A 26,145-nucleotide genomic window follows, 5' to 3' on the forward strand; every position below is an offset into this window, starting at 1 on the left:
CTGAATGGGTGGGTGTGTGGGGCCCAATTTTTGGAAAAAAAGGGAGACTCCGCTTGGAGTAACCCTTGCTTACATTGTTTTTAAAAGAAGCCAAGATGAACAAGTCATGGGTCAGCAAAGACTTTGCTACCTACCCCGGTGTCATCCTGGGGATGGATAAGAATGGCGTATTTTTGAATGTGCTTGATGCAAATGTAGCTGTGAAGTGTACAACTAGGGCACAACTGCTGCCACTGAATGGGTGGGTGTGTGGGGCCCAATTTTTGGAAAAAAAGGGAGACTCCGCTTGGAGTAACCCTTGCTTGATGTGTTTTTAAAAGAAGCCAAGATGAACAGAGCTGGGATCAGGAAAGACTTTGCTACCTACCCCGGTGTCATCCTGGGGACGGATAAGAATGGCGTATTTTTGAATGTGCTTGATGCAAATGTAGCTGTGAAGTGTACAACTGGGGCACAACTGCTGCCACTGAATGGGTGGGTGTGTGGGGCCCAATTTTTGGAAAAAAAGGGAGACTCCGCTTGGAGTAACCCTTGCTTGATGTGTTTTTAAAAGAAGCCAAGATGAACAGAGCTGGGATCAGGAAAGACTTTGCTACCTACCCCGGTGTCATCCTGGGGACGGATAAGAATGACGTATTTTTGAATGTGCTTGATGCAAATCTAGCTGTGAAGTGTACAACTGGGGCACAACTGCTGCCACTGAATGGGTGGGTGTGTGGGGCCCAATTTTTGGAAAAAAGGGAGACTCCGCTTGGAGTAACCCTTGCTTGATGTGTTTTTAAAAGAAGCCAAGATGAACAGAGCTGGGATCAGGAAAGACTTTGCTACCTACCCCGGTGTCATCCTGGGGACGGATAAGAATGGCGTATTTTTGAATGTGCTTGATGCAAATGTAGCTGTGAAGTGTACAACTAGGGCACAACTGCTGCCACTGAAGGGGTGGGTGTGTGTGGGGCCCAATTTTTGGAAAAAAGGGAGACTCCGCTTGGAGTAACCCTTGCTTACATTGTTTTTAAAAGAAGCCAAGATGAACAGAGCTGGGATCAGGAAAGACTTTGCTACCTACCCTGGTGTCATCCTGGGGACGGTTAATTATGGTGTATTTTGGAATGTGCTTGATGCAAATCTAGCTGTGAAGTGTACAACTAGGGCACAAGTGCTGCCACTGAATGGGTGGGTGTGTGGGGCCCAATTTTTGGAAAAAAAGGGAGACTCCGCTTGGAGTAACCCTTGCTTACATTGTTTTTAAAAGAAGCCAAGATGAACAGAGCTGGGATCAGGAAAGACTTTGCTACCTACCCCGGTGTCATCCTGGGGACGGATAAGAATGACGTATTTTTGAATGTGCTTGATGCAAATCTAGCTGTGAAGTGTACAACTGGGGCACAACTGCTGCCACTGAATGGGTGGGTGTGTGGGGCCCAATTTTTGGAAAAAAGGGAGACTCCGCTTGGAGTAACCCTTGCTTACATTGTTTTTAAAAGAAGCCAAGATGAACAAGTCATGGGTCAGCAAAGACTTTGCTACCTACCCCGGTGTCATCCTGGGGATGGATAAGAATGGCGTATTTTTGAATGTGCTTGATGCAAATGTAGCTGTGAAGTGTACAACTAGGGCACAACTGCTGCCACTGAATGGGTGGGTGTGTGGGGCCCAATTTTTGGAAAAAAAGGGAGACTCCGCTTGGAGTAACCCTTGCTTGATGTGTTTTTAAAAGAAGCCAAGATGAACAGAGCTGGGATCAGGAAAGACTTTGCTACCTACCCCGGTGTCATCCTGGGGACGGATAAGAATGGCGTATTTTTGAATGTGCTTGATGCAAATGTAGCTGTGAAGTGTACAACTAGGGCACAACTGCTGCCACTGAATGGGTGGGTGTGTGGGGCCCAATTTTTGGAAAAAAAGGGAGACTCCGCTTGGAGTCACCTTGCGGTGTTTTACATGATTTTAGAAGGGCGTGCCATGCCTATATCTGTGTGTCCTCCTCTTTTTCCTTGTCCAGCTGTTTTGTTTTCGCATGAGTATATGTCCTTGTCACTTTCCAATGTGTTTGAGTTGTTTGTCACCTTTAGGACACCTTTGAGGGTGTTTTCTAGGTGTTTTTCTGTGTTTGTGATTGCCTGCCATTGTTTCCTATGCAGTTCGAGTTCGGTTCGTCGAACGTTCGACGAACCGAACTCGAACGGGAGGTCCGTTCGGCGAACCAACCTCGAGCCGAACCGCGACCGGTTCGCTCATCTCTAGTGGGGACGGCACTCCAGGAGAAAAAATGATGGCTAGGGACTGAGTACTGAGGGATGGCTGCCACCATGAGGTTGCAAAAAGCCTCAGTGTCCACAAGCCTAAATGACAACATCTCCAGGGCATGCAGTCTGGAAATGTGCCCGTTTAGTGTTTGGGCCTGTGGATGGGGGGCTGAGAATTTTTTTTGTGTTTGCGGGCTAAGAGTAGGGACAGCTAAATGCTGAGCTGACAAAAGAAAGTAGACGTGGATGCTGATGATGGGTGCAAATGTGCAATGACAGGTGCAGGGGGGAGGCATCCAGACCTGCATCCTGGAAAAGGGATTGCCAAGCACATAGCTCAGAGGAAGAGGTAGTGTTATTATTGGCAGACACTGATTGTGGACCCAGGTGTTCAGCCCACCCAGTCGGATGCTTTTACAACATGTGACTGGTCATGGTAGTGATGGTAAGGCTGGTATTGGTCAGGCCCCTGCTGATTTTGGTATGGCACAGGTTGAAAATAACCTTTTTTATCATCCACAAGTACCTTAAAAAGCACCAGACTGGAGAACACCTAACATTTGTCCCTGGAATTTACACTCTATGGGTGCTCGCCTTTCCCTCTGGCCAACTCAATGCCTCTTTCTGCCTGTTGTGGTGCTGCGCATCCCTCTTGTTGTGTGCTGCTGTCCATGGTCTGCATTACACTTTCCCAGGTTGGGTTAATGACTTCATTGTCCACCACCTCATTTTTCACTCTAATCCTCCTGACTTGTTGACTTAACAACTCCACTTGTTAGCACCTGTGTAGCATCATCTACTTCTTGAGACACTAATTTCCCTTCCCCACCATCGTCTTCTTCTGACCATGGCTGCTCAAATTTTTTTGGCATCACTACAGACAATCTCCTCATGTGCCTATTGAAACATGCAGGTCAAGAGGCCAAGAACCAATAAATGGACATGTCAAAAGCTTCTTGGAGTGTCCGAGTGTAGGATCACTTGTTTTTTTGGACTTGCCATGGTGGGAGGAATGAGGTTCAGCGTGAGGATTATATGGCCTAGACTCTTGTCTAGCGAGACTGGACAGTGTGGAAGACAGGGTGGTGCTGGGAAATATTTTGGAAGCATTATCTGCCATTTAACTGACCACCTGTTTGCACTGTTCTGGCTTCAAGAGTGATGTCCTGCATCTCCCTGCAAAGTGGGACAGGAAGCTAAGTCTCAAACATGACCACAGAAGGAGCAGCTTCACCTGGCCCACAGCCTCGGCCTTTGTGTGCACCATTAGCAGCATGTCTACTTCCCCATCCCTTACTGTACACCATGCAAATATTATTTAGGTAGATAATATAGGACTGTAAGGCTATAATCCCTGTCTACATGCTTCTAATCCAAACCTATCCCTCCTCCAGCAGCTATACTTGCAGTGAATGCAGCTAATTGAGGTATTAATAGGCACTAGAACATACAAGAAACCTTTGGTTTTAGGGTGCAGCAGTAAGGACTACAAAGCAATAATCCCTGCCTATATGACTCTATCTAAACCTGTCTCTCCTCCTGCAGCTATCCCTACTGAGAATGCTGCTAACAGCAATATTAATAGGGAATAGAGTAGATGTAACCCTGACAAAGGACTTTTGGTTTTAGAGTGCAGCAGCAAGGACTGTAAAGCAATAATCCTTTCCTATATGCTTCTATTCCAAACCTACTCCTCCTCCAGCAGCTATTCCTACACTGCTCCTGGGTTAAAGTGTGCCGAGCGTCACATCCCCGGGTGTTATATTGAACCGATGAGAAGTTGCAGCCGGCCAATTGCTATAATGGCAGTAGCCAATGTGACTATGGTTTTACTGCAATTGGCGGCTATGAAATATATGGGGCAGGGACTCAAGCATGGCACTCGAGCAGCTATTATACTCGATCAAGTAACGTACATGCCTGAGCACCCCGATGCTTGATCAAATATAGAGCAATGGCAAACATACTCGCCCATTATTATTCATTATATTAATATACTTAATGGATTTATATAAAATGATGGAGATAATGAAATACAATCGGGACACCATTCTACGGACATAACTATGTGGTTTTACTGAGAGAAAGCATCCAAAGTTTTACAATAGGGTCGTTAGATTGATATAGTTTTAAACAAATGCTTTCACTCTGTATGGCCACAAATAGAACAAAAAAACATGCATTTAAGAAGTTGCCATATAAATGTATGGTAGAATTCCAGTTAGGCTTAGTTTTCATGTTACCTGTCCGTATTTTGCAGCTAAATGAAGTGGAGTCCAGTACAGGTCATCTATGACATCTGGGTCTGCATTGTGCTCTAGTAACTGACTAGCCACTTCCTTAAAGCCACAGGCTGAGGCGATGTGAAGCTGTGGATAAAACATGTTACACAAATGATAAATTCATCATAAAAAAGGAAATAATGCACTTAGTATGGAATGGCTATAATCATGAATATCTCATCTCTAAGAGTATTGATACATTTACTGCTTTATCAAACAAACCTTGAAGCTTCCTTTTTCGTAGACATTGAGTTCACTTTTATTTAGGACTTCTAACTCGATGGGAAATTCCTTATATATCACTACCACTATTGTCATGGCCATGATTGCTTTATTTTGGGCAAAGTTTTTTTTATTTAAGTACCCTGATCAAGAACAAATATCGGGATGAAGCATCATTGGTACCCAGCACCTTGAGCACCCAGCATCTTGAGCGTATTCCCTACCTATGTTCCAACCAGCTACATTTACAAAAAACTCTATCTCAAAACATAGAAAGTCAGGTGAAAAATGTTGATGGTTATTTAAGTTGAACAAAAAGATTTTCAGGACCATGATCTAGCTGTCATGTCAATAGTCCTTAGCCACTAGGGCATTGCCAACCTATGAATTTCCTGATAGCTTTTCTGATTTGTAGGCCTTGTGACATCATTACTTTGTGGAGAGATGTACACATAACATTGTGGGGACCTACGGTAAATCTAAACAAGAATTAGAGATGCCAAACAAGAATTAGAGATGCCATAGGTAGCTGGAGGTCGGCAGTGCTCTGATCTGGAAGACATGAATTACCAATGTAGACATTTGGCCACTGGACCACGGTCCTGGTTATTTGTTTTACTCAACACTAGTGTTTCTAAATGAGTTTAGAACTACCTCTATAACTGTTGACTTGCAGGAGGAAGTAGCCATGGAATCCATAGAACTAAAGGCATGCACTAAAGGCAGCTAAAGTTGTCCAGTAACAGCTGTAAGTATGTATGAATGCCAGAATGATTGTAAGTATAGACATATGCCAATCATATGAACATATACAGCATTTTATTCATGTGATATAACATTTAAATTGGACTTTATCTTTAGTTTAAATTTAATTTAAATCTTTACATTGAACATCTATAATACAGAATTTACTTTAATAAAATTAGGGATAAAGGAGTCTAAGCTTGAATGTGATATACACAGAATGGAATATTGAATTTACCGATTAATATATTGTGGATATATGAATAAAAATATTATTATTTAAAGTATTCTAAATTACCACATTACTGAACTAATTCACAGTATATTTGAGTAAGAATATGAAAAAAATAATACCACATTTTATCAAAACCTCTTCACAACCTAAGACGTACCGGTGCGTCCTAAATCATGTCAGTGTAATCACCAGCGGCTGATTTGAATAGCAGACTTGTGTGGCTAATAGGCGCGGGTGGATCTGTTAGCCACACATGGGCCTGTTAACCCCTTAGATCATGCTGCCAAAATGTGACAACGTGATTTAAATGGCTGCGGCAAGAAACTTGCCTTTCCCCGATGCAATTACGGGGAACCAATGGTTGCCATAGTAGCGACGGGTAATGTGATGACTGCTGTCGCTATCATGATGTAGTTCCTGTTACAGCCAACAGAGCAGCGGCTCTAACAGGAATGCTGCATTTCTGCTGATCTGAGCTGTGCAGCTCTGATCAACAGAAATGAATGAGCGATCAGACTGCTCATCCTTATAGTTCAGTAAGGGGACTAATAAAATAAAAAAAAAAGTAAAAAATTGTTTTAAGAAATTAAATTTTTTTTTAAAAAAATAAAAGTTGAATCACCCTCCATTTGCCGCCATGAAAATGAAACAAAAAAATTTAAAATATATACACATTTGGTATCGCCGTGTTCAGAAAAGCCCGATCTATCAAAATATAAAATCAATTGAAGAGATCAAAACGTACCATCTGCGAAAAAATAATACCAATAAAAATGTCAGCTTGGGACGCAAAAATTAGGCCATCATTGAGTCCCGTATTCCAAAAAATGAGAAAGCTACGGGTCATAGAAAATGGCACAACAAGTGCACCATGTTTTTTGGACAAAAGTCTGAATTTTTTGTAACCCCTTAGATAAGAGTAGAGATGAGCGAACCGGTCGCGGTTCGGCTCGAGGTTGGTTCGCCGAACGGACCTCCCGTTCGAGTTCGGTTCGTCGAACGTTCGACGAACCGAACTCGAACTGCATAGGAAACAATGGCAGGCAATCACAAACACAGAAAAACACCTAGAAAACACCCTCAAAGGTGTCCTAAAGGTGACAAACAACTCAAACACATTGGAAAGTGACAAGGACATATACTCATGCGAAAACAAAACAGCTGGACAAGGAAAAAGAGGAGGACACACAGATATAGGCATGGCACGCCCTTCTAAAATCATGTAAAACACCGCAAGGTGACTCCAAGCGGAGTCTCCCTTTTTTCCAAAAATTGGGCCACACACACACCCACCCCTTCAGTGGTAGCACTTGTGCCCCAGTTGCACACTTCACAGCTACATTTGCATCAAGCACATTGAAAAATACGCCATAATTAACCGTCCCCAGGATGACACCAGGGTAGGTAGCTAAGTCTTTCCTGATCCCAGCTCTGTTCATCTTGGCTTCTTTTAAAAACACATCAAGCAAGGGTTACTCCAAGCGGAGTCTCCCTTTTTTCCAAAAATTGGGCCCCACACACACCCACCCCTTCAGTGGCAGCAGTTGTGCCCTAGTTGTACACTTCACAGCTACATTTGCATCAAGCACATTCAAAAATACGCCATTCTTATCCATCCCCAGGATGACACCGGGGTAGGTAGCAAAGTCTTTGCTGACCCATGACTTGTTCATCTTGGCTTCTTTTAAAAACAATGTAAGCAAGGGTTACTCCAAGCGGAGTCTCCCTTTTTTCCAAAAATTGGGCCCCACACACCCACCCATTCAGTGGCAGCAGTTGTGCCCCAGTTGTACACTTCACAGCTACATTTTCATCAAGCACATTCAAAAATGCGCCATTCTTATCCGTCCCCAGGATGACACCGGGGTAGGTAGCAAAGTCTTTGCTGACCCATGACTTGTTCATCTTGGCTTCTTTTAAAAACAATGTAAGCAAGGGTTACTCAAAGCGGAGTCTCCCTTTTTTCCAAAAATTGGGCCCCACACACCCACCCATTCAGTGGCAGCAGTTGTGCCCTAGTTGTACACTTCACAGCTACATTTGCATCAAGCACATTCAAAAATACGCCATTCTTATCCATCCCCAGGATGACACCGGGGTAGGTAGCAAAGTCTTTGCTGACCCATGACTTGTTCATCTTGGCTTCTTTTAAAAACAATGTAAGCAAGGGTTACTCCAAGCGGAGTCTCCCTTTTTTCCAAAAATTGGGCCCCACACACACCCACCCCTTCAGTGGCAGCAGTTGTGCCCTAGTTGTACACTTCACAGCTACATTTGCATCAAGCACATTCAAAAATACGCCATTCTTATCCGTCCCCAGGATGACACCGGGGTAGGCAGCAAAGTCTTTCCTGATCCCAGCTCTGTTCATCTTGGCTTCTTTTAAAAACACATCAAGCAAGGGTTACTCCAAGCGGAGTCTCCCTTTTTTTCCAAAAATTGGGCCCCACACACCCACCCATTCAGTGGCAGCAGTTGTGCCCCAGTTGTACACTTCACAGCTACATTTGCATCAAGCACATTCAAAAATATGCCATTCTTATCCGTCCCCAGGATGACACCGGGGTAGGTAGCAAAGTCTTTCCTGATCCCAGCTCTGTTCATCTTGGCTTCTTTTAAAAACACATCAAGCAAGGGTTACTCCAAGCGGAGTCTCCCTTTTTTTCCAAAAATTGGGCCCCACACACCCACCCATTCAGTGGCAGCAGTTGTGCCCCAGTTGTACACTTCACAGCTACATTTGCATCAAGCACATTCAAAAATACGCCATTCTTACCCGTCCCCAGGATAACACCGGGGTAGGTAGCAAAGTCTTTCCTGATCCCAGCTCTGTTCATCTTTGCTTCTTTTAAAAACACATCAAGCAAGGGTTACTCCAAGCGGAGTCTCCCTTTTTTTCCAAAAATTGGGCCCCACACACCCACCCATTCAGTGGCAGCAGTTGTGCCCCAGTTGTACACTTCACAGCTACATTTGCATCAAGCACATTCAAAAATACGCCATTCTTATCCGTCCCCAGGATGACACCGGGGTAGGTAGCAAAGTCTTTCCTGATCCCAGCTCTGTTCATCTTGGCTTCTTTTAAAAACACATCAAGCAAGGGTTACTCCAAGCGGAGTCTCCCTTTTTTTCCAAAAATTTGGCCCCACACACCCACCCATTCAGTGGCAGCAGTTGTGCCCCAGTTGTACACTTCACAGCTACATTTGCATCAAGCACATTCAAAAATACGCCATTCTTATCCGTCCCCAGGATGACACCGGGGTAGGTAGCAAAGTCTTTCCTGATCCCAGCTCTGTTCATCTTGGCTTCTTTTAAAAACACATCAAGCAAGGGTTACTCCAAGCGGAGTCTCCCTTTTTTTCCAAAAATTGGGCCCCACACACCCACCCATTCAGTGGCAGCAGTTGTGCCCCAGTTGTACACTTCACAGCTACATTTGCATCAAGCACATTCAAAAATACGCCATTCTTATCCGTCCCCAGGATGACACCGGGGTAGGTAGCAAAGTCTTTCCTGATCCCAGCTCTGTTCATCTTGGCTTCTTTTAAAAACACATCAAGCAAGGGTTACTCCAAGCGGAGTCTCCCTTTTTTTCCAAAAATTGGGCCCCACACACCCACCCATTCAGTGGCAGCAGTTGTGCCCCAGTTGTACACTTCACAGCTACATTTGCATCAAGCACATTCAAAAATACGCCATTCTTATCCATCCCCAGGATGACACCGGGGTAGGTAGCAAAGTCTTTGCTGACCCATGACTTGTTCATCTTGGCTTCTTTTAAAAACAATGTAAGCAAGGGTTACTCCAAGCGGAGTCTCCCTTTTTTTCCAAAAATTGGGCCCCACACACCCACCCATTCAGTGGCAGCAGTTGTGCCCCAGTTGTACACTTCACAGCTACATTTGCATCAAGCACATTCAAAAATACGCCATTCTTATCCGTCCCCAGGATGACACCGGGGTAGGTAGCAAAGTCTTTCCTGATCCCAGCTCTGTTCATCTTGGCTTCTTTTAAAAACACATCAAGCAAGGGTTACTCCAAGCGGAGTCTCCCTTTTTTTCCAAAAATTGGGCCCCACACACCCACCCATTCAGTGGCAGCAGTTGTGCCCTAGTTGTACACTTCACAGCTACATTTGCATCAAGCACATTCAAAAATACGCCATTCTTATCCATCCCCAGGATGACACCGGGGTAGGTAGCAAAGTCTTTGCTGACCCATGACTTGTTCATCTTGGCTTCTTTTAAAAACAATGTAAGCAAGGGTTACTCCAAGCGGAGTCTCCCTTTTTTCCAAAAATTGGGCCCCACACACCCACCCATTCAGTGGCAGCAGTTGTGCCCCAGTTGTACACTTCACAGCTAGATTTGCATCAAGCACATTCAAAAATACGTCATTCTTATCCGTCCCCAGGATGACACCGGGGTAGGTAGCAAAGTCTTTCCTGATCCCAGCTCTGTTCATCTTGGCTTCTTTTAAAAACAATGTAAGCAAGGGTTACTCCAAGCGGAGTCTCCCTTTTTTTCCAAAAATTGGGCCCCACACACCCACCCATTCAGTGGCAGCACTTGTGCCCTAGTTGTACACTTCACAGCTACATTTGCATCAAGCACATTCAAAAATACGCCATTCTTATCCGTCCCCAGGATGACACCGGGGTAGGTAGCAAAGTCTTTCCTGATCCCAGCTCTGTTCATCTTGGCTTCTTTTAAAAACACATCAAGCAAGGGTTACTCCAAGCGGAGTCTCCCTTTTTTTCCAAAAATTGGGCCCCACACACCCACCCATTCAGTGGCAGCAGTTGTGCCCCAGTTGTACACTTCACAGCTACATTTGCATCAAGCACATTCAAAAATACGCCATTCTTATCCGTCCCCAGGATGACACCGGGGTAGGTAGCAAAGTCTTTCCTGATCCCAGCTCTGTTCATCTTGGCTTCTTTTAAAAACACATCAAGCAAGGGTTACTCCAAGCGGAGTCTCCCTTTTTTTCCAAAAATTGGGCCCCACACACCCACCCATTCAGTGGCAGCAGTTGTGCCCCAGTTGTACACTTCACAGCTAGATTTGCATCAAGCACATTCAAAAATACGCCATTCTTATCCGTCCCCAGGATGACACCGGGGTAGGTAGCAAAGTCTTTCCTGATCCCAGCTCTGTTCATCTTTGCTTCTTTTAAAAACACATCAAGCAAGGGTTACTCCAAGCGGAGTCTCCCTTTTTTTCCAAAAATTGGGCCCCACACACCCACCCATTCAGTGGCAGCAGTTGTGCCCCAGTTTTACACTTCACAGCTACATTTGCATCAAGCACATTCAAAAATACGCCATTCTTATCCGTCCCCAGGATGACACCGGGGTAGGTAGCAAAGTCTTTCCTGATCCCAGCTCTGTTCATCTTGGCTTCTTTTAAAAACACATCAAGCAAGGGTTACTCCAAGCGGAGTCTCCCTTTTTTTCCAAAAATTGGGCCCCACACACCCACCCATTCAGTGGCAGCAGTTGTGCCCCAGTTGTACACTTCACAGCTACATTTGCATCAAGCACATTCAAAAATACGCCATTCTTATCCGTCCCCAGGATGACACCGGGGTAGGTAGCAAAGTCTTTCCTGATCCCAGCTCTGTTCATCTTGGCTTCTTTTAAAAACACATCAAGCAAGGGTTACTCCAAGCGGAGTCTCCCTTTTTTTCCAAAAATTGGGCCCCACACACCCACCCATTCAGTGGCAGCAGTTGTGCCCCAGTTGTACACTTCACAGCTACATTTGCATCAAGCACATTAAAAAATACGCCATTCTTATCCGTCCCCAGGATGACACCGGGGTAGGTAGCAAAGTCTTTCCTGATCCCAGCTCTGTTCATCTTGGCTTCTTTTAAAAACACATCAAGCAAGGGTTACTCCAAGCGGAGTCTCCCTTTTTTTCCAAAAATTGGGCCCCACACACCCACCCATTCAGTGGCAGCAGTTGTGCCCTAGTTGTACACTTCACAGCTACATTTGCATCAAGCACATTCAAAAATACGCCATTCTTATCCATCCCCAGGATGACACCGGGGTAGGTAGCAAAGTCTTTGCTGACCCATGACTTGTTCATCTTGGCTTCTTTTAAAAACAATGTAAGCAAGGGTTACTCCAAGCGGAGTCTCCCTTTTTTCCAAAAATTGGGCCCCACACACCCACCCATTCAGTGGCAGCAGTTGTGCCCCAGTTGTACACTTCACAGCTAGATTTGCATCAAGCACATTCAAAAATACGTCATTCTTATCCGTCCCCAGGATGACACCGGGGTAGGTAGCAAAGTCTTTCCTGATCCCAGCTCTGTTCATCTTGGCTTCTTTTAAAAACAATGTAAGCAAGGGTTACTCCAAGCGGAGTCTCACTTTTTTTCCAAAAATTGGGCCCCACACACCCACCCATTCAGTGGCAGCACTTGTGCCCTAGTTGTACACTTCACAGCTACATTTGCATCAAGCACATTCAAAAATACGCCATTCTTATCCGTCCCCAGGATGACACCGGGGTAGGTAGTAAAGTCTTTCCTGATCCCAGCTCTGTTCATCTTGGCTTCTTTTAAAAACACATCAAGCAAGGGTTACTCCAAGCGGAGTCTCCCTTTTTTTCCAAAAATTGGGCCCCACACACCCACCCATTCAGTGGCAGCAGTTGTGCCCCAGTTGTACACTTCACAGCTACATTTGCATCAAGCACATTCAAAAATACGCCATTCTTATCCGTCCCCAGGATGACACCGGGGTAGGTAGCAAAGTCTTTCCTGATCCCAGCTCTGTTCATCTTGGCTTCTTTTAAAAACACATCAAGCAAGGGTTACTCCAAGCGGAGTCTCCCTTTTTTTCCAAAAATTGGGCCCCACACACCCACCCATTCAGTGGCAGCAGTTGTGCCCTAGTTTTACACTTCACAGCTACATTTGCATCAAGCACATTCAAAAATACGCCATTCTTATCCATCCCCAGGATGACACCGGGGTAGGTAGCAAAGTCTTTGCTGACCCATGACTTGTTCATCTTGGCTTCTTTTAAAAACAATGTAAGCAAGGGTTACTCCAAGCGGAGTCTCCCTTTTTTTCCAAAAATTGGGCCCCACACACCCACCCATTCAGTGGCAGCAGTTGTGCCCCACTTGTACACTTCACAGCTACATTTGCATCAAGCACATTCAAAAATACGCCATTCTTATCCGTCCCCAGGATGACACCGGGGTAGGTAGCAAAGTCTTTCCTGATCCCAGCTCTGTTCATCTTGGCTTCTTTTAAAAACACATCAAGCAAGGGTTACTCCAAGCGGAGTCTCCCTTTTTTTCCAAAAATTTGGCCCCACACACCCACCCATTCAGTGGCAGCAGTTGTGCCCCAGTTGTACACTTCACAGCTACATTTGCATCAAGCACATTCAAAAATACGCCATTCTTATCCGTCCCTAGGATGACACCGGGGTAGGTAGCAAAGTCTTTCCTGATCCCAGCTCTGTTCATCTTGGCTTCTTTTAAAAACACATCAAGCAAGGGTTACTCCAAGCGGAGTCTCCCTTTTTTTCCAAAAATTGGGCCCCACACACCCACCCATTCAGTGGCAGCAGTTGTGCCCCAGTTGTACACTTCACAGCTACATTTGCATCAAGCACATTCAAAAATACGCCATTCTTATCCGTCCCCAGGATGACACCGGGGTAGGTAGCAAAGTCTTTCCTGATCCCAGCTCTGTTCATCTTGGCTTCTTTTAAAAACACATCAAGCAAGGGTTACTCCAAGCGGAGTCTCCCTTTTTTTCCAAAAATTGGGCCCCACACACCCACCCATTCAGTGGCAGCAGTTGTGCCCCAGTTGTACACTTCACAGCTACATTTGCATCAAGCACATTAAAAAATACGCCATTCTTATCCGTCCCCAGGATGACACCGGGGTAGGTAGCAAAGTCTTTCCTGATCCCAGCTCTGTTCATCTTGGCTTCTTTTAAAAACACATCAAGCAAGGGTTACTCCAAGCGGAGTCTCCCTTTTTTTCCAAAAATTGGGCCCCACACACCCACCCATTCAGTGGCAGCAGTTGTGCCCTAGTTGTACACTTCACAGCTACATTTGCATCAAGCACATTCAAAAATACGCCATTCTTATCCATCCCCAGGATGACACCGGGGTAGGTAGCAAAGTCTTTGCTGACCCATGACTTGTTCATCTTGGCTTCTTTTAAAAACAATGTAAGCAAGGGTTACTCCAAGCGGAGTCTCCCTTTTTTCCAAAAATTGGGCCCCACACACCCACCCATTCAGTGGCAGCAGTTGTGCCCCAGTTGTACACTTCACAGCTAGATTTGCATCAAGCACATTCAAAAATACGTCATTCTTATCCGTCCCCAGGATGACACCGGGGTAGGTAGCAAAGTCTTTCCTGATCCCAGCTCTGTTCATCTTGGCTTCTTTTAAAAACAATGTAAGCAAGGGTTACTCCAAGCGGAGTCTCACTTTTTTTCCAAAAATTGGGCCCCACACACCCACCCATTCAGTGGCAGCACTTGTGCCCTAGTTGTACACTTCACAGCTACATTTGCATCAAGCACATTCAAAAATACGCCATTCTTATCCGTCCCCAGGATGACACCGGGGTAGGTAGTAAAGTCTTTCCTGATCCCAGCTCTGTTCATCTTGGCTTCTTTTAAAAACACATCAAGCAAGGGTTACTCCAAGCGGAGTCTCCCTTTTTTTCCAAAAATTGGGCCCCACACACCCACCCATTCAGTGGCAGCAGTTGTGCCCCAGTTGTACACTTCACAGCTACATTTGCATCAAGCACATTCAAAAATACGCCATTCTTATCCGTCCCCAGGATGACACCGGGGTAGGTAGCAAAGTCTTTCCTGATCCCAGCTCTGTTCATCTTGGCTTCTTTTAAAAACACATCAAGCAAGGGTTACTCCAAGCGGAGTCTCCCTTTTTTTCCAAAAATTGGGCCCCACACACCCACCCATTCAGTGGCAGCAGTTGTGCCCTAGTTTTACACTTCACAGCTACATTTGCATCAAGCACATTCAAAAATACGCCATTCTTATCCATCCCCAGGATGACACCGGGGTAGGTAGCAAAGTCTTTGCTGACCCATGACTTGTTCATCTTGGCTTCTTTTAAAAACAATGTAAGCAAGGGTTACTCCAAGCGGAGTCTCCCTTTTTTTCCAAAAATTGGGCCCCACACACCCACCCATTCAGTGGCAGCAGTTGTGCCCCACTTGTACACTTCACAGCTACATTTGCATCAAGCACATTCAAAAATACGCCATTCTTATCCGTCCCCAGGATGACACCGGGGTAGGTAGCAAAGTCTTTCCTGATCCCAGCTCTGTTCATCTTGGCTTCTTTTAAAAACACATCAAGCAAGGGTTACTCCAAGCGGAGTCTCCCTTTTTTTCCAAAAATTTGGCCCCACACACCCACCCATTCAGTGGCAGCAGTTGTGCCCCAGTTGTACACTTCACAGCTACATTTGCATCAAGCACATTCAAAAATACGCCATTCTTATCCGTCCCTAGGATGACACCGGGGTAGGTAGCAAAGTCTTTCCTGATCCCAGCTCTGTTCATCTTGGCTTCTTTTAAAAACACATCAAGCAAGGGTTACTCCAAGCGGAGTCTCCCTTTTTTTCCAAAAATTGGGCCCCACACACCCACCCATTCAGTGGCAGCAGTTGTGCCCCAGTTGTACACTTCACAGCTACATTTGCATCAAGCACATTCAAAAATACGCCATTCTTATCCGTCCCCAGGATGACACCGGGGTAGGTAGCAAAGTCTTTCCTGATCCCAGCTCTGTTCATCTTGGCTTCTTTTAAAAACACATCAAGCAAGGGTTACTCCAAGCGGAGTCTCCCTTTTTTTCCAAAAATTGGGCCCCACACACCCACCCATTCAGTGGCAGCAGTTGTGCCCCAGATGTACACTTCACAGCTACATTTGCATCAAGCACATTCAAAAATACGCCATTCTTATCCATCCCCAGGATGACACCGGGGTAGGTAGCAAAGTCTTTGCTGACCCATGACTTGTTCATCTTGGCTTCTTTTAAAAACAATGTAAGCAAGGGTTACTCCAAGCGGAGTCTCCCTTTTTTTCCAAAAATTGGGCCCCACACACCCACCCATTCAGTGGCAGCAGTTGTGCCCCAGTTGAACACTTCACAGCTACATTTGCATCAAGCACATTCAAAAATACGCCATTCTTATCCGTCCCCAGGATGACACCGGGGTAGGTAGCAAAGTCTTTCCTGATCCCAGCTCTGTTCATCTTGGCTTCTTTTAAAAACACATCAAGCAAGGGTTACTCCAAGCGGAGTCTCCCTTTTTTTCCAAAAATTGGGCCCCACACACCCACCCATTCAGTGGCAGCAGTTGTGCCCCAGTTGTACACTTCACAGCTACATTTGCATCAAGCACATTCAAAAATACGCCATTCTTATCCGTCCCCAGGATGACACCGGGGTAGGTAGCAAAGTCTTTCCTGATCCCAGCTCTGTTCATCTTGGCTTCTTTTAAAAACACATCAAGCAAGGGTTACTCCAAGCGGAGTCTCCCTTTTTTTCCAAAAATTGGGCCCCACACACCCACCCATTCAGTGGCAGCAGTTGTGCCCCAGTTGTACACTTCACAGCTACATTTGCATCAAGCACATTCAAAAATACGCCATTCTTATCCGTCCCCAGGATGACACCGGGGTAGGTAGCAAAGTCTTTCCTGATCCCAGCTCTGTTCATCTTGGCTTCTTTTAAAAACACATCAAGCAAGGGTTACTCCAAGCGGAGTCTCCCTTTTTTTCCAAAAATTGGGCCCCACACACCCACCCATTCAGTGGCAGCAGTTGTGCCCTAGTTGTACACTTCACAGCTACATTTGCATCAAGCACATTCAAAAATACGCCATTCTTATCCATCCCCAGGATGACACCGGGGTAGGTAGCAAAGTCTTTGCTGACCCATGACTTGTTCATCTTGGCTTCTTTTAAAAACAATGTAAGCAAGGGTTACTCCAAGCGGAGTCTCCCTTTTTTTCCAAAAATTGGGCCCCACACACCCACCCATTCAGTGGCAGCACTTGTGCCCTAGTTGTACACTTCACAGCTACATTTGCATCAAGCACATTCAAAAATACGCCATTCTTATCCGTCCCCAGGATGACACCGGGGTAGGTAGCAAAGTCTTTCCTGATTCCAGCTCTGTTCATCTTGGCTTCTTTTAAAAACACATCAAGCAAGGGTTACTCCAAGCGGAGTCTCCCTTTTTTTCCAAAAATTGGGCCCCACACACCCACCCATTCAGTGGCAGCAGTTGTGCCCCAGTTGTACACTTCACAGCTACATTTGCATCAAGCACATTCAAAAATACGCCATTCTTATCCGTCCCCAGGATGACACCGGGGTAGGTAGCAAAGTCTTTCCTGATCCCAGCTCTGTTCATCTTGGCTTCTTTTAAAAACACATCAAGCAAGGGTTACTCCAAGCGGAGTCTCCCTTTTTTTCCAAAAATTGGGCCCCACACACCCACCCATTCAGTGGCAGCAGTTGTGCCCTAGTTGTACACTTCACAGCTACATTTGCATCAAGCACATTCAAAAATACGCCATTCTTATCCGTCCCCAGGATGACACCGGGGTAGGTAGCAAAGTCTTTCCTGATCCCAGCTCTGTTCATCTTGGCTTCTTTTAAAAACACATCAAGCAAGGGTTACTCCAAGCGGAGTCTCCCTTTTTTTCCAAAAATTGGGCCCCACACACCCACCCATTCAGTGGCAGCAGTTGTGCCCCAGTTGTACACTTCACAGCTACATTTGCATCAAGCACATTCAAAAATACGCCATTCTTATCCGTCCCCAGGATGACACCGGGGTAGGTAGCAAAGTCTTTCCTGATCCCAGCTCTGTTCATCTTGGCTTCTTTTAAAAACACATCAAGCAAGGGTTACTCCAAGCGGAGTCTCCCTTTTTTTCCAAAAATTGGGCCCCACACACCCACCCATTCAGTGGCAGCAGTTGTGCCCTAGTTGTACACTTCACAGCTACATTTGCATCAAGCACATTCAAAAATACGCCATTCTTATCCATCCCCAGGATGACACCGGGGTAGGTAGCAAAGTCTTTGCTGACCCATGACTTGTTCATCTTGGCTTCTTTTAAAAACAATGTAAGCAAGGGTTACTCCAAGCGCAGTCTCCCTTTTTTCCAAAAATTGGGCCCCACACACCCACCCATTCAGTGGCAGCAGTTGTGCCCCAGTTTTACACTTCACAGCTAGATTTGCATCAAGCACATTCAAAAATACGTCATTCTTATCCGTCCCCAGGATGACACCGGGGTAGGTAGCAAAGTCTTTCCTGATCCCAGCTCTGTTCATCTTGGCTTCTTTTAAAAACAATGTAAGCAAGGGTTACTCCAAGCGGAGTCTCCCTTTTTTTCCAAAAATTGGGCCCCACACACCCACCCATTCAGTGGCAGCACTTGTGCCCTAGTTGTACACTTCACAGCTACATTTGCATCAAGCACATTCAAAAATACGCCATTCTTATCCGTCCCCAGGATGACACCGGGGTAGGTAGCAAAGTCTTTCCTGATCCCAGCTCTGTTCATCTTGGCTTCTTTTAAAAACACATCAAGCAAGGGTTACTCCAAGCGGAGTCTCCCTTTTTTTCCAAAAATTGGGCCCCACACACCCACCCATTCAGTGGCAGCAGTTGTGCCCCAGTTGTACACTTCACAGCTACATTTGCATCAAGCACATTCAAAAATACGCCATTCTTATCCGTCCCCAGGATGACACCGGGGTAGGTAGCAAAGTCTTTCCTGATCCCAGCTCTGTTCATCTTGGCTTCTTTTAAAAACACATCAAGCAAGGGTTACTCCAAGCGGAGTCTCCCTTTTTTTCCAAAAATTGGGCCCCACACACCCACCCATTCAGTGGCAGCAGTTGTGCCCTAGTTGTACAATTCACAGCTACATTTGCATCAAGCACATTCAAAAATACGCCATTCTTATCCATCCCCAGGATGACACCGGGGTAGGTAGCAAAGTCTTTGCTGACCCATGACTTGTTCATCTTGGCTTCTTTTAAAAACAATGTAAGCAAGGGTTACTCCAAGCGGAGTCTCCCTTTTTTCCAAAAATTGGGCCCCACACACCCACCCATTCAGTGGCAGCAGTTGTGCCCCAGTTGTACACTTCACAGCTAGATTTGCATCAAGCACATTCAAAAATACGCCATTCTTATCCGTCCCCAGGATGACACCGGGGTAGGTAGCAAAGTCTTTCCTGATCCCAGCTCTGTTCATCTTGGCTTCTTTTAAAAACACATCAAGCAAGGGTTACTCCAAGCGGAGTCTCCCTTTTTTTCCAAAAATTGGGCCCCACACACCCACCCATTCAGTGGCAGCAGTTGTGCCCCAGTTGTACACTTCACAGCTACATTTGCATCAAGCACATTCAAAAATACGCCATTCTTATCCGTCCCCAGGATGACACCGGGGTAGGTAGCAAAGTCTTTCCTGATCCCAGCTCTGTTCATCTTGGCTTCTTTTAAAAACACATCAAGCAAGGGTTACTCCAAGCGGAGTCTCCCTTTTTTTCCAAAAATTGGGCCCCACACACCCACCCATTCAGTGGCAGCAGTTGTGCCCCAGTTGTACACTTCACAGCTACATTTGCATCAAGCACATTCAAAAATACGCCATTCTTATCCGTCCCCAGGATGACACCGGGGTAGGTAGCAAAGTCTTTCCTGATCCCAGCTCTGTTCATCTTGGCTTCTTTTAAAAACACATCAAGCAAGGGTTACTCCAAGCGGAGTCTCCCTTTTTTTCCAAAAATTGGGCCCCACACACCCACCCATTCAGTGGCAGCAGTTGTGCCCTAGTTGTACACTTCACAGCTACATTTGCATCAAGCACATTCAAAAATACGCCATTCTTATCCATCCCCAGGATGACACCGGGGTAGGTAGCAAAGTCTTTGCTGACCCATGACTTGTTCATCTTGGCTTCTTTTAAAAACAATGTAAGCAAGGGTTACTCCAAGCGGAGTCTCCCTTTTTTTCCAAAAATTGGGCCCCACACACCCACCCATTCAGTGGCAGCACTTGTGCCCTAGTTGTACACTTCACAGCTACATTTGCATCAAGCACATTCAAAAATACGCCATTCTTATCCGTCCCCAGGATGACACCGGGGTAGGTAGCAAAGTCTTTCCTGATCCCAGCTCTGTTCATCTTGGCTTCTTTTAAAAACACATCAAGCAAGGGTTACTCCAAGCGGAGTCTCCCTTTTTTTCCAAAAATTGGGCCCCACACACCCACCCATTCAGTGGCAGCAGTTGTGCCCTAGTTGTACACTTCACAGCTACATTTGCATCAAGCACATTCAAAAATACGCCATTCTTATCCGTCCCCAGGATGACACCGGGGTAGGTAGCAAAGTCTTTCCTGATCCCAGCTCTGTTCAACTTGGCTTCTTTTAAAAACACATCAAGCAAGGGTTACTCCAAGCGGAGTCTCCCTTTTTTTCCAAAAATTGGGCCCCACACACCCACCCATTCAGTGGCAGCAGTTGTGCCCCAGTTGTACACTTCACAGCTACATTTGCATCAAGCACATTCAAAAATACGCCATTCTTATCCGTCCCCAGGATGACACCGGGGTAGGTAGCAAAGTCTTTGCTGACCCATGACTTGTTCATCTTGGCTTCTTTTAAAAACAATGTAAGCAAGGGTTACTCCAAGCGGAGTCTCCCTTTTTTCCAAAAATTGGGCCCCACACACCCACCCATTCAGTGGCAGCAGTTGTGCCCCAGTTTTACACTTCACAGCTAGATTTGCATCAAGCACATTCAAAAATACGTCATTCTTATCCGTCCCCAGGATGACACCGGGGTAGGTAGCAAAGTCTTTCCTGATCCCAGCTCTGTTCATCTTGGCTTCTTTTAAAAACACATCAAGCAAGGGTTACTCCAAGCGGAGTCTCCCTTTTTTTCCAAAAATTGGGCCCCACACACCCACCCATTCAGTGGCAGCAGTTGTGCCCTAGTTGTACACTTCACAGCTACATTTGCATCAAGCACATTCAAAAATACGCCATTCTTATCCATCCCCAGGATGACACCGGGGTAGGTAGCAAAGTCTTTGCTGACCCATGACTTGTTCATCTTGGCTTCTTTTAAAAACAATGTAAGCAAGGGTTACTCCAAGCGGAGTCTCCCTTTTTTCCAAAAATTGGGCCCCACACACCCACCCATTCAGTGGCAGCAGTTGTGCCCCAGTTTTACACTTCACAGCTAGATTTGCATCAAGCACATTCAAAAATACGTCATTCTTATCCGTCCCCAGGATGACACCGGGGTAGGTAGCAAAGTCTTTCCTGATCCCAGCTCTGTTCATCTTGGCTTCTTTTAAAAACAATGTAAGCAAGGGTTACTCCAAGCGGAGTCTCCCTTTTTTTCCAAAAATTGGGCCCCACACACCCACCCATTCAGTGGCAGCACTTGTGCCCTAGTTGTACACTTCACAGCTACATTTGCATCAAGCACATTCAAAAATACGCCATTCTTATCCGTCCCCAGGATGACACCGGGGTAGGTAGCAAAGTCTTTCCTGATCCCAGCTCTGTTCATCTTGGCTTCTTTTAAAAACACATCAAGCAAGGGTTACTCCAAGCGGAGTCTCCCTTTTTTTCCAAAAATTGGGCCCCACACACCCACCCATTCAGTGGCAGCAGTTGTGCCCCAGTTGTACACTTCACAGCTACATTTGCATCAAGCACATTCAAAAATACGCCATTCTTATCCGTCCCCAGGATGACACCGGGGTAGGTAGCAAAGTCTTTCCTGATCCCAGCTCTGTTCATCTTGGCTTCTTTTAAAAACACATCAAGCAAGGGTTACTCCAAGCGGAGTCTCCCTTTTTTTCCAAAAATTGGGCCCCACACACCCACCCATTCAGTGGCAGCAGTTGTGCCCCAGTTGTACACTTCACAGCTACATTTGCATCAAGCACATTCAAAAATACGCCATTCTTATCCGTCCCCAGGATGACACCGGGGTAGGTAGCAAAGTCTTTCCTGATCCCAGCTCTGTTCATCTTGGCTTCTTTTAAAAACACATCAAGCAAGGGTTACTCCAAGCGGAGTCTCCCTTTTTTTCCAAAAATTGGGCCCCACACACCCACCCATTCAGTGGCAGCAGTTGTGCCCTAGTTGTACACTTCACAGCTACATTTGCATCAAGCACATTCAAAAATACGCCATTCTTATCCATCCCCAGGATGACACCGGGGTAGGTAGCAAAGTCTTTGCTGACCCATGACTTGTTCATCTTGGCTTCTTTTAAAAACAATGTAAGCAAGGGTTACTCCAAGCGGAGTCTCCCTTTTTTCCAAAAATTGGGCCCCACACACCCACCCATTCAGTGGCAGCAGTTGTGCCCCAGTTGTACACTTCACAGCTAGATTTGCATCAAGCACATTCAAAAATACGTCATTCTTATCCGTCCCCAGGATGACACCGGGGTAGGTAGAAAAGTCTTTCCTGATCCCAGCTCTGTTCATCTTGGCTTCTTTTAAAAACACATCAAGCAAGGGTTACTCCAAGCGGAGTCTCCCTTTTTTTCCAAAAATTGGGCCCCACACACCCACCCATTCAGTGGCAGCAGTTGTGCCCCAGTTGTACACTTCACAGCTAGATTTGCATCAAGCACATTCAAAAATACGTCATTCTTATCCGTCCCCAGGATGACACCGGGGTAGGTAGCAAAGTCTTTCCTGATCCCAGCTCTGTTCATCTTGGCTTCTTTTAAAAACACATCAAGCAAGGGTTACTCCAAGCGGAGTCTCCCTTTTTTTCCAAAAATTGGGCCCCACACACCCACCCATTCAGTGGCAGCAGTTGTTCCCCAGTTGTACACTTCACAGCTACATTTGCATCAAGCACATTCAAAAATACGCCATTCTTATCCGTCCCCAGGATGACACCGGGGTAGGTAGCAAAGTCTTTCCTGATCCCAGCTCTGTTCATCTTGGCTTCTTTTAAAAACACATCAAGCAAGGGTTACTCCAAGCGGAGTCTCCCTTTTTTTCCAAAAATTGGGCCCCACACACCCACCCATTCAGTGGCAGCAGTTGTGCCCCAGTTGTACACTTCACAGCTAGATTTGCATCAAGCACATTCAAAAATACGTCATTCTTATCCGTCCCCAGGATGACACCGGGGTAGGTAGCAAAGTCTTTCCTGATCCCAGCTCTGTTCATCTTGGCTTCTTTTAAAAACAATGTAAGCAAGGGTTACTCCAAGCGGAGTCTCCCTTTTTTTCAAAAAATTGGGCCCCACACACCCACCCATTCAGTGGCAGCACTTGTGCCCTAGTTGTACACTTCACAGCTAGATTTGCATCAAGCACATTCAAAATCCACAAGCATTTACTCTCCCCAGGATGACACAGGGGTTGTAAATTCCTTCTGGATCCATGACTTGTTCATTTTGATGAACGTCAGTCTGTCCACATTGTCACTGGACAGACGCGTGCGCTTATCTGTCAGCACAAACCCAGCAGCACTGAAGACACGTTCAGAGACAACGCTGGCAGCTGGACACGACAAAATCTCCAAGGCGTAAGTTGCGAGCTCTGGCCATTTTTCTAGGTTTGAAGCCCAAAAGGAGCAAGGCTCCAGTTGCACAGTCATGGCATCGATGTTCATTTGGAGATACTCCTGTATCATCCTCTCCAGCCGTTGACTATGTGTCAGACTTGTTGTCCCTGGTGGCCTTGCAAAGGAGGGTCTAAAAAAATTATGAAAAGATTCCATAAAATTGCTGTTACCAGCACCAGATACGGTCCTACTGGTACGTGTAGACTGTTGAAGATGACGAGACCGTCCCATGTTTGTCAAGTTACAACTGGGAGATTCACTCCCTGCACCTGCACGGTTGTTTGGTGGAAAAGCAGATCTAAGATCGAGTAACAGCTTCTGCTGATACTCCTGCATACGTGCGTCCCTTTCTATGGCTGGAATTATGTCACAAAATTTGGACTTGTACCGGGGATCTAATAGTGTGGCAAGCCAGTAGTCATCATCACTTCTAATTTTGACAATACGAGGGTCATGTTGGAGGTAGTGCAACAAGAAGGCACTCATGTGTCTTGCGCAGCCATGTGGACCAAGTCCACGCTGTGTTTGTGGCATAGAGGTGCTAACCGTTCTTTCTTCCTCTGACATCTCCCCCCAACCTCTTTCAACTGAAATTTGACCAAGGTCTCCCTCATCTGCTGAGTCTTCCATGTCCATGGACAGTTCGTCCTCCATTTCTTCATGTCCTCCTGCACCTTCCTCAACATCTCGCCTGCTACCATGCGCCCTTGTTGATCCCTGTACCCCATGCTCCCATGCCTGGCGCCTTGGTGATGATGAACGTCTGGACCTTGGTGATGTTGTTGTGTCTTGCGCATATGAATCCTCCTGTAGCTCATCCCCTTCCTGTTGTCCCACCCCCTGACTCCGAATAGTGTTTAGCGTGTGTTCCAGCATGTAAATGACTGGAATCGTCATGCTGATAATGGCATTGTCAGCGCTAAACATATTCGTCGCCATGTCGAAACTGTGCAGAAGGGTGCATAGGTCCTTGATCTGAGACCACTCCATCAGGGTGATCTGCCCCACCCCTGCATCTCGTTGGCCCAGGCTATACGTCATGACGTATTGCACCAGGGCACGGCGGTGCTGCCACAGTCGCTGTAACATGTGGAGAGTTGAATTCCAGCATGTCGCCACATCGCATTTCAGGCGATGAACCGGCAGGCCGAAAGACTTCTGGAGCGATGCAAGTCGCTCAGCTGCGGCGCTTGAACGGCGGAAGTGAGCAGACAGTTTTCGTGCCCTGTTCAGAAGGCCATCTAGGCCGGGATACTGTGTTAAAAATTGCTGCACGACAAGGTTCAACACGTGAGCCATACAAGGTACGTGTGTCACCTTGCCCAGGCGAAGGGCCGCACCCAGGTTTGCAGCATTGTCGCACACGGCCTTACCAGGCTGCAGGTTGAGTGGAGACAACCATTTATTAAACTCGGACCGCAGAGCTGACCACAACTCCTCAGCTGTGTGACTCTTATTCCCAAGACATGTCAAGCTAAAGACCGCCTGATGCCGTTGCGCTCTGCTGCCAGCATAGTAATGAGGGGTGCGTGATTCCTTCTGCGCAGTGAGAACGCTGGTGGCCTGACCAGGCAGGCTTGCGGCGGAGGTGGAGGACCCAGATGAGGTGGAGGATGCAGAAGCAGTGGCGGAACTTGGACAGACAGAGGATTGACACACAAGTCGTGGGGACGGCAAGACTTGTGCAGCAGACCCTTCACCATCTATCACCATAGTTACCCAGTGCCCAGTCAGCGACATGTAACGTCCCTGTCCATGCTTACTGGTCCAAGTATCGGTGGTGAAATGCACCCGTTCACACACAGAGTTTCTCAAGGAAGCGGTGATGTTGTGTGCGACATGCTGGTGTAGCGCGGGCACACCTTTCTTAGAGAAGTAGTGGCGACTAGGCATCTGGTACTGGGGCACAGCGACAGACAGGTCTCTAAAATCCTGTGTGTCCACTAGGCGGAAAGGCAGCATTTCGGTAGCCAACAGCTTACAGAGGGATAGAGTCAACCTCTTAGCTTTGTCATGGGTCGGAGGAAGTGGCCTTTTATTTGACCACATCTGAGGGACAGAGATCTGGCTGCTGTGTGTAGACGGTGTTGAGTAGGGTGTCCCTGGAAAAATGCAGGTTTGTGAGGAAAGTGCAGGCGGAGACATGATGTTACCTTCATCCAACGTTGGTGCTATCGATGTCTGAGAGAGCTGTACACACTCACTTGTTTCCCCTTCCAAACCAACTGACGACCTTACAAGCAAACTGCCTGTTGCGGTTACAGTGGTGGAAGTTTTGCGTGGAAAAACAGGTGTGACAGCTGTCCCCACAGTCCTAGAAGATGAAGAGCGCGCGGATGCACTGGAAGGGGCGGGCGGTGGATGGTTCGCTCCGCTAGGCCGCATTGCAGCACGGTGAGCTTCCCACCGGGACTTATGATATTTAGTCATGTGACGATTCATGAAAGAAGTTGTCAAACTGCTGAGGTTTTGACCTCTACTAACAGAATCATGACAAATGTTACATATCACATGAGTTGGGCGATCTTTTTCGATGTGAAAAAAGGACCAGGCTAGGCAAGGCTTAGAGGCCATGCGACCTGTTGATCCACCCCGAATAATGCTCATAGGCAGAGTGGTGGCTGAGGATGCAGTTGTAGACGTGCTACCAGTGCTCCGACTCTGTCCAGGAAGGCGCAAGGTAACTTCGTCGTCGGTTGCATCCTCCTCCACCGCCTCTGTTGACCTCCTCGAGTGCCTGAC

At 46.5% G+C, this 26,145-nt stretch overlaps 1 protein-coding gene across 2 annotated transcripts in view; it reads right to left on the reverse strand.

Annotated features, from left to right (window-relative positions):
* MYO16 (myosin XVI) overlaps positions 1–26,145 on the reverse strand; it is a 926,147-nt gene that overhangs the window by 467,172 nt on the left and 432,830 nt on the right. For both annotated transcript variants that reach the window (XM_075336677.1, XM_075336676.1), the window contains exon 7: positions 4,490–4,615. In XM_075336677.1, coding sequence (XP_075192792.1) covers positions 4,490–4,615 — 126 coding nt within the window. The remainder of the gene's footprint in view (positions 1–4,489; positions 4,616–26,145) is intronic.

This window comes from Anomaloglossus baeobatrachus, chromosome 2 (assembly GCF_048569485.1).
Source record: "Anomaloglossus baeobatrachus isolate aAnoBae1 chromosome 2, aAnoBae1.hap1, whole genome shotgun sequence".
In the NCBI taxonomy this organism is placed as follows: domain Eukaryota; kingdom Metazoa; phylum Chordata; class Amphibia; order Anura; family Aromobatidae; genus Anomaloglossus; species Anomaloglossus baeobatrachus.